Below are 9,633 nucleotides of genomic sequence, written 5' to 3' on the forward strand. Positions count from 1 at the left end.
GATATACTTGATGAATAGTTGCACAATAGAATAAACTTGCATGTTAGTATATGCATAAAAATGTCCTAGAATAATGTATGTATGAAGAATGAAATAACTTGTATGTGAATGCTTGCTTGTGCATGTTTAAAGGAGGATTTCACTCTCTAATGGTACAAACATGAGACTCTATTGTACCCGCGCGTGTAGAGTTTTTCTACCACCACATACAATTGTCATAGCTAGATCACTAACCGCTGTATAGACGAGATAATATTGGTCAGGTGCAAGCAGACTAGAGCTTACCTCCTCAAACAATTGTATTGTTTACATTACTAACCACTGTGTCGACCGGATAATATCGATCATAGGTAGGTATGACCATTACACCCTAAGCAATTTTGATGTGTTGATCGCTAACTGACGGAAGCCGACCGAACAATATCGGCCAAGGGTGTGTTAGGTTTGTTGACGGTGATTCTCACAAAAACATATGTGCGTGTAAAATATAAAGTAAAAAATAAAGTTAAGATAAATGCATATATTAGTGTTTGTTTATTTAGAAAATTTATTGATGCATGTATTAGCATTTATCATATTGCTTATAAACATATATCAAATTACTTATAAACATATGTCGGATTGTTTATAAATTTATATCAGATTGTTTATAAATTTATATCAGATTGTTTATAAATAAATATGGAAGACTAGCATATTATACGTTTTTTTATAGACACATACATATTGTACTCTTTTCCTTGGATTACTATAATTTACTAGTGTGATTATTCCTGGTTTATCTTTAGAAATCTCATTATGTTGCTTTCATACTATTTCTAGCTTTTAAACATTTGAACAAAATGAATAGTAGATAAACAAATGTATACGAAAGACGAGAACAACAAGAAATGTATAATTTTTACTTGTTAATTTTAATTGCTTTCTTTAGCGTCTCTTTCGTGTATTATTTAAATATTAAATTATTATTAATAAAATTAGAATAATAGAGAATTTATTTCCACGTCCGATCGTCTGTTCTCGTCTTTATTAACTCCAATCCCCGGATCGGGTCCTGGCTCTTCTTATACCTTTTACTCAACCTTTCTCGCAACACTCCCACACCCTTCATTATTTTTTTTATGCTGCCACTCAGAACAACACTCCCACCACTGTTCCTGCTGCTCGTCATTTTTCCCCTTGCTATCCTCGCTTTCCCCATTATTGTCGTCACCTTCCAGCTTGTTGGCTAACCTCCTTGCCATTTCCCTGGAGGTCCAAACCCCTAACCGACACCACGTAAACCTTAGATCCAACACTAGTTGTAGTGTCGTGTTATTTTTGTTGTAATTTCCACTTTCCTTGATCTTTTAATTTTAGATTTTTAATACAGCAATAACAATTATTTTCCCTTGGGTGTTTGATAAATTTTGGTATCATTCACGTGTGCTATGGCAAATCTGCTGAAGCATTCAAACTCAATGCTTGAAAATTTTATGTAGGATAACATAAAATTATCTTGCTTTGTGAAGCATGTAACCACAAGGTAATGATGCTTTTTAAAAAATATGAATAAGATTTCTTTTCTAAAACTTAATTTTTAAAAATGTGTTGTATGATGTTCTCGAATGGGTTGCTTTTCCTATAAGACAGAGTTGTAAGTCTCACTCTTTAACTCCTAATCTCCACATTCAAATATTGAGGTTGACAAGTAAACTTGGGCATTGGGCGAGCCGACCTTGGCGTGAGCCGGGCTTATTCGAGCTTTGCAGTCAAAGCGGGCTTGGGCCGGGCTTAAGCCCGGTTTCTAATTACAATTTCAAAGCTAGTCCTTAAAATAAAATTGATTTTTTATTCCAATACTCATTCTCATTTCCCTTGATTAGAAAAAAAAAAAGTCAAGATAATTTTGCTTAAATTTAATTTGAATGAGTCTCTAAATTATTATCTTTTAAAAAAAAATGAATATAAGTTTAAAATTTTAATTACTTGCTTTTGTATTATTAAATTTTAAAAAAGTAAATAATTAATAAAATCTTTAACATTTTCCCTCGAATCATGCTGTTGATTTAAAATATTGAAATAATTACGTAATTGAGTGGTTGCAAGGATCTGCAACAAGAGTTTTAAATTGTTTTTATATGTACAAATTGTTTCTTATATGTTTATGTGAATTTAATTAAGTTTATACACATTGAATATGTAAGATTTTAAACTCAGAATATCTCGATATTTAAATACATAGAAGTTGAGTAAAATACAAAAAAAGAAAAGATTTACATACCGCTTATCAATTTCTTTTAATTTCATGACTAACACGCGAACTTCAATTTTTACATATTTGCTATCTTTTCGGTGCATGAAAGTGTATTTAATTTTTTTTTAAAAATAAAAAATGATAATTTTTATGTGATATGAATGATCTTGTTAGTATTAATGTAAAAATATAAATTTATGGCTAGATAGAGAGGAGAAAGGGGAAATTAACCACATCAAAAGCTTACAATCACGAGCTATACCTATGAGACATGGCCATTGGGCTGGTTGGGCTTATTTGGTTTTTGTCTAAGTCAATGCCGACTCGGGCTAAATTTCTATTTTTCATAGCCAAGCCCAGCCCATTTTAGGTGGGCTTATGGCGAGCCCTTCGAGCCACCCGTCCAATGTCCATGTCTAATGACAAGACGTAAACAACACTCTTGATATTCAAAGAATAACTTTTCAAACAAATGGTGATAAAATAGCAATTTTAGGTCTCACTCTTGGTATTATACTTATAATGCTAATCGAGTATATCGACACGATCCTTTATACATGCGGTAAAGTTTCAAAGACATAGGCAAATATCTATATAAGTTTAAATCAATGCTAGCTATGAATCGTCCATCTACAAGTTAGCACGTGTTGTTGACATGGCTCAAGCAACAATTTTTAACAATTCAAACCCCCAAATTGTGGCCACATTGAAATAAAATCTTAAATTGAGAGGTCTATTTTCAAAATAAAAAATTCAACTTACAAATACAAGTATTGTAAAAAATAAATATTTTAATGATGATTGTGTAGTCTGTGTTGAATGTAAATTTCTGTTGGATGGACTCTATTTTCGTAATACTTCTCGAATCTTATGCAAATTATTTTGGGGCCTAAATTTAAATGAAATAATTTACATGTAGAAATATTTAACAACATGAAATTTACAGCATTCAAGTGAAGTCCATTGCTTAAGCTAAGAACGAAATACATCTTTCTTTTGCTATAGTTTAATGGGGTTGACAAGTTTAAGTTTAACCTCTCCTCATGTAGATGCAATGTCATATTAAGCATTCTTAAAAGACCACACATTTGTAAGAATGTGGCATTTGTCTTTTGCTCCAGTGTTTTTAACCCTAAATAACACTACAAAGAGGAGCGATTTGATTTAAATTTATTCTCTTATACGAATATCTACATTCTTAGATAAATATCTACATCAAATTTATAAGGTTCATTTGGACAATGTAACCCATGGATGCGACACGACTCTTTCGTTCAGGTTGGGTTGATTACCTCTTTTGACCAAGTAGATCAAGGTTCATAACATCCTCAGATGCAAAACTATGAAATCTTGATGGAATTTGTAATCGTGAACTCCACTATCTGCTTTTAAGTAGAAGATGACAAAATATTCAATCTAAAACAAAATTTGCTGCTATATTACACTGTACAGTTCTAATTACTAGCTTTTGACGAAAGATGTATCTCACCACCAAGGGAGGTAAATAACTGTAGGAATTTGCACATATAGGAAACTTAAAACTAAATCTTAATATCCTCACAAAATTATGGCGAAATCTCTTAGTAGCTTCTTATTTTAAAGTTTAACTCACTTTATCAAAATTTGATTCAGAAAGGAACATAATAAACTCTCTCAGGAAAGCCAAGTGAGAATTTTCAGGGCCCACACGCATGAAGAATGATTATGTTGATTTTTTTAAGTTGTGAATAATCTTTAAGGTTTGTTTCTTTTCCTGGGAGTTTGAATAATATGCCCAAGGAATCTTTTTTCTTTGTCATTAATTGAAATTTCTGATAATTGGATATGAATTGCTTTAGAAATTTCTTTTTCTCCAGACTATGTATCTCTTCGAAGCATTTCAGGGCGCTAACACTCTTATTGGTAGCTAGATTCAGCAAATTAGAAATTGTTTTGATTTTGCATTTCGTACTATGTTAATCGATGATATGCTTTCTAATACAACTTTGAGAATAGCACTTTTTTAAAACAGTTCCATGCTTAATACGGTACATCAAGAATGTAGTTTATATTTGAATGAAGTGTTCTTTGAGTTCAAAATGTCATGTAATAATGTAGGCTGCATCTGGTACCAAAGGAGGTTCAAGTGGCTCACCTGTAATTGATTGTCAAGGAAGAGCAGTTGCTTTAAATGCTGGCAGCAAATCATCCAGTGCTTCAGCTTTCTTCCTTCCTTTAGAAAGGGTACGCCTTTTCTCTTTTTCCCGCATTTGTGAAATAAAAGACTTACTATGTCTATTCATATCTCTCTTTATGTTTGTTTTTAAATTATTTTTATTATATTCTAAATGTTCCATTTCGTTTTCTTCATGTATTAGAGATCGATTAATCTCTTCCCATGAAAAGATTTATTCTTTTCACATTTGTATAGGTATGCGATACGATTCGGCCCATAAATTGACACGATTTTTCGCTGAAATTAAGGCAAACACATATTTTATTGCAAGAATATCAAATACTTAACTCTAATACAAAAGATAAATTCCTATAATTTAAGAGGTAGGCGATCTCTTTCAATTCCTACAATTTGATAGGCAAGAAATCTCTCCCAAACCCTAACCCTAAGATTCCAGACACAATCTCCCCAATCCTAAACCTATTAGGGTCTATTTATACCAAGTAGAAATAAATAACAATAATCCTCTCAAAAAAAAAAAAAAGGTTGTAGGTTGTCCTCAAGGTGGTTAAAAAGGAAATTGCTGCTGGATCAAGCTCCCTTCCCTACTTGTCGCACATTTTGAAAACATGCAATGTCAGATCCTCACAACGGTGCCCTAGGGCAAATTTTTCATCACACAAAATATAGCCCATTAGCTTGCTTCTCCCGATTCTGTTTTTGTCAGACACTTGAATTTGATCTCTGGATGGAACCTTTATATTATTCTCTTTCGGCTCCTCCCCCTGAAATGACATCGTATGGGTCCTCCGTGTCATAGTCGTCGAGGTAATCTTGTGTAATTCTCTCGTGGTGCTGCTTCTGCTGTCCTTCTCCATCTGGTTCTTGTTCTTAAATTTTGGTTTGCTCTATTCTCTCCTCCAATTCTCACAATCCCAACAGTCCGATTGCTGTACGTATGTCGGGCTTTAGACTCTTTATGTAATTTCCTTCCAGCACTGCTTCATAAATCATCCTCAACCATCTCGACAAATGCTCAAATATGGAGCTTGAATCTCTCGCTATACTTCATGACAGTTTCTTCATGAGTCAATGCAAAGAATTGTTCGTGTAACTTTCCTTCTCAAATGACTTAGAAACGTTTTAACAAAGAATCCTCAAACTCTTCCCGCAACCAGATCAGATATTTAGCCTCCCTCCAAGGAAATCATGTTAGGGTTTTTCCCTCCAAACATAACCTTACTGTGATGAGCTTCTCCTCTCATTTTAGCCCATGCACGTCTTCCCGTCGAAAATCAGCTTCTTCAACTTATGTGTGAGTCTCCTTCCCAATTCTCTCGACTGAAGTTCATTCCACCCATGAAGCGTGGGTTGGGTTCTATTCCGTGATCCATATTGAATTCCCTCCTTAAGTCCGGCGCTAGGAAGGCTGCCTTAGCAAAAGATGCGGGCACAATTGGATGCAAATCTTTGCCGTTATCTCACTTACTGTGGTTCTCTGTTTTAAGTCAAAATCTTTCGAATTGATCTTCTTCAATATGGAATTGTATGCCGTCCCATTCTACCTACAGGTGCTCGCTCTAACTATTGGAATGTCACATTATTCCTTCCAAGTGCCGCCGCTCGAGTGTTCTCTCGATGTCGTCGCTCAATCCTACTATAGGCAGTTGTGGGTTTGCGTGAAACTTGAGCAGTTTCTTCATTATTTCTTCCAGGGTCATAAATCAACCCTCCATGGATGACAATCACCCCTATATGGACACAGATCACACCCCCATCTACGAGAAATGCTCAACCATTCTAGATATAAATTGGCTTACGTTTTTCTAATTTCTCTAAATCATCTATTTTTTTGGCTGCCATTACTTCCAGTTGTTTTTGAAGCCTGTATGCTACGATCACGTGGTTGGTTTGAATTAGGACTATTTTTCTTCGCTCGATCGTAGTCAACTAGCTCCAATTGCAAGTTTTCTACAATAGGGCAAGACACAATCTTCCCATCGAACTTGTGGCAAAATTGGCTTGAATCTCGATGCTTTCTAGCAAGCTTAGCTCATTAGTCTTCATAGGAGACTTATCCCCCGTCACTTTCCCAACAAGCACTCGAGTTTTGGGTCTCTGTATGCCACAATTATCAAAATAGAGCGGGAGGAGAAGTACAAGACGTTTTGAGTCTCTCTAAGCCGCAAAAACCGCGATTTGGTCTTTGCTTTCTCCGCAAAATTTCAATAACCTCAACCTTATCGCCTTCTAATAGGAGGATAAGGATTGCATTCACATAGGCTTTGTATAGCAATCGCGATTTCGTTGTCGGTGCTATATCTCGTTCACAATGACTCAGTACACCGCGATCCTGCCGATGCTCCCCAAATATCTCGACTGTAATACGAGATTCACGATCTTCTCGTTGCTTCTCAGTGAGCGATACTCCTGTTGTACATTCCGATTCCGTCGTTCTTCAACTAGCGCTGCTAGGAAAAGAGATTTCGGCGATTCCTTTTTCTCGGATCAAAACTCTCTCATATCAATTTGATACGATTTGACCCATAAATCTGCATGATTTTCCACAAAATTTAGGACAAACATACGTTTTATTGCAAGAACATCAAACACTAATCTCAAATACAAGAAATAAACAACTACAGTTGGAGAACAATCTCTCCCAATTTCTATAATTTGCAAGATAGAAAATCTCTCTCAAACTCTAAACCTAAAACTCCAGACACAATCTCATGCATCCCCAACCCTAAACCTATTAGGGTCTATTTATACTAAACAATAATAAATAATGAAAGATTAAACTGCCCTTAAGTTAAGAAAAGACTAAACTTCCTTGAGGCTAAGCCGGTGTAACTTTATGATGGATTGTTCTTTAATGTATACTCTCCATCCATTATCTCTCTTTTTTTCTTTTGGGATCGGGCATGTTATACTCGTTGATTAGCTGTTAGTTTAAGATTCCGTGAAATAAGAACTATTGTAACTTTTAACATTTTGGCAATATGTTGCTTAAGCCATACAAATGGGTTCCGACTCATGATGCCAGTGGTGGTCCCACTTTATCAATGTTAGAATTTATATATTTTTGTTCTTGAGAGAAAAGTGTCAAAATTGTCCCTGAACTCTTTATAAGCGGTCATTTTAGCCTCAGAGTTTAAAGAAATGTAAATTTAGTTTTTATAATTTTTTAATATGATTGAAATAGTCTCCAATAAGAATTATTTTAAACTCCATTAAAACAAATTGGGACTAATTTGACACTTTCATAAGCTTAGAGAATAAAATAGCCCTATCTAAATAAATTATCGACTATTTTGATACTTTACTCCTTTTTCTTTGTTTTTTCCCTTAAATTCAATTCCATGGGGGAAGGGGGTTGGTGTAACATTTTTAATGAACCATAGAATCACTTGTACTTGTTGATCAATTCATATGATTCTGATTTTGTCTATTCAATTCCCTGAGCAATTTGTGGTGCTTGTGGATGGTATTAGCAGGTTGTTCGTGCATTTGATATAATAAAGAGGAACTGGGATACCTTTGTAAGCCACCTAGATGCCGTGAAAATCCCTCGTGGTACGCTTCAGGTTTGTTGGTTTTCTTTCTTATTTTACCGTCCTTCTGCTTTGTGCTATCTATATTCATTAAAGATAGTTATTCTGCATGTTGATATATCGAGTTCAAATTATAAGTTGGAATATGGGCATTTGCTTTTTGTCAAATAATGCTGCAAAAACTATGATGTGGAAGCTGTTTAAGCGCCCAGTCCAAGGCGCTAAAACAGCACCCGGTTCAAGGCATTGAATGCTGCGAGAGAAGCCGCGCGAAAGCATGGAGAAATGCGAAGCAGGATCAGGATTGCGAACTATCACCATCCGGGAAGGAGGCTACTGCACCTGGGAAGCGTTTCTGGATTCTTCTTGCCTTCCTTTTGTGTGGGAGTTTTCCCTTTTATTTCTTTCCTATTTTTTCATCGTAGGAGTCTTTAAATTACTATTTCTGTGTAAGAGTCAATATTTGGTTTTGTTTATTTTCAGATTCCTGTGTGGAGTCCTTTTCCCCTTTGTTGGCTGTATCCGAGGAGGTGGTGGTGCTCCAGATATATTCTCTCATAGGTGGTGATTGTATCATTCCCTTTTATATTCCAGCCGCCAACCTCCCTTTTCCGTCACCCAACACCCAATCGACCCCCTTTTCGGCAGGTTTTACTGCTGTCCAGCCACACTCCCTCCTTCCCAACACTCCCAACCGACTGTTCTTCACCCCACTACTACTGCCCTTTTTGTCCAACCCCTTCCAGCCCCCCCCCTCCGCCTTCCGCCGGTCACCTACGTTGTCCCTGCGATTCTGCAACTTCTCATTGCCATCAGCATTTTTTTGCTGCCGCCATGCTCCCTAGCTATACTGACTCTCCCGGCCTACATCCACCACCCTTGGAATGCACTTGAGAGGTGTCTGCTTGTGTCATTTTATGTTTTGGGTGTTGTTATTTTCCGTTTGTCTTGTTGTAACTCTATTTTAATATTAATAAAAGTTTACTATCGTGTATCCACTGTTTTTCTCACTAGTTCCAATATCATTTGGTATCAGAACTAGCTCAACCCTAGTTCTATCTTAGGGTTTCCTAGCATCCACCTTACCCCTCCACCAAAATTTTTCTTCCTACATTCAACCACCTCTTTCGATTTCTTCAAACCCCATCTTCACCAAAATTTTTTTTCCTATTCCTAAACCGTAGCTATGCCCCCTCGGAGATACATGTTCGAGCCTACCTAAGAATAGATAAGGCGGAAGCTCTGTCGTCCCCAACAAAGACTTGCGAGATTGAAGAGTTAAACAGGAGGAGGCTACCTTCGACCCGAATCTGGAGAGTCGAAGGGGAGAAGGAAATGATGATCTGAATCCTTTCCATGAGGAGACTTTCAACGATAATGAAGGCAGACCCCTGACGTTTCAGGGTCCAATATCAGATGATGCCTAGAGAGGGATATCTGAATCCCTCCCTCAGGGAGAACCCCTGAGAGGAGATACTAGTGGGGGGACGCAAAGATTACAAAATCAAGGTAGATTTACCCAAGTTCAAAGGTGGCATGGATCCAGATTAATTCCTTGAGTGGCTACAAACTTTTGAACGAATCTTCGAGTACAAGGAGGTGCTAGAGGATAGGCGGGTTAAGCTGCCATTAAGCTGAAGAAAAGCGCTTCCCTATGGTAGGAGAATGTTCAGAAGCAGAGGGAAAGA

General features: G+C 36.4%; 1 protein-coding gene across 1 annotated transcript in view; it reads left to right on the forward strand.

Moving 5' to 3' along the window:
• Positions 1-9,633, forward strand: part of LOC110024101 (protease Do-like 7) — a 161,367-nt gene that overhangs the window by 35,653 nt on the left and 116,081 nt on the right. The window contains exons 6-7 of the mRNA XM_020723860.1: positions 4,334-4,459; positions 7,889-7,978. Of these exons, the coding sequence (XP_020579519.1) occupies positions 4,334-4,459; positions 7,889-7,978 (216 nt within the window). The remainder of the gene's footprint in view (positions 1-4,333; positions 4,460-7,888; positions 7,979-9,633) is intronic.

Source organism: Phalaenopsis equestris, unplaced genomic scaffold (assembly GCF_001263595.1).
Source record: "Phalaenopsis equestris unplaced genomic scaffold, ASM126359v1 Scaffold000246, whole genome shotgun sequence".
In the NCBI taxonomy this organism is placed as follows: Eukaryota; Viridiplantae; Streptophyta; class Magnoliopsida; order Asparagales; family Orchidaceae; genus Phalaenopsis; species Phalaenopsis equestris.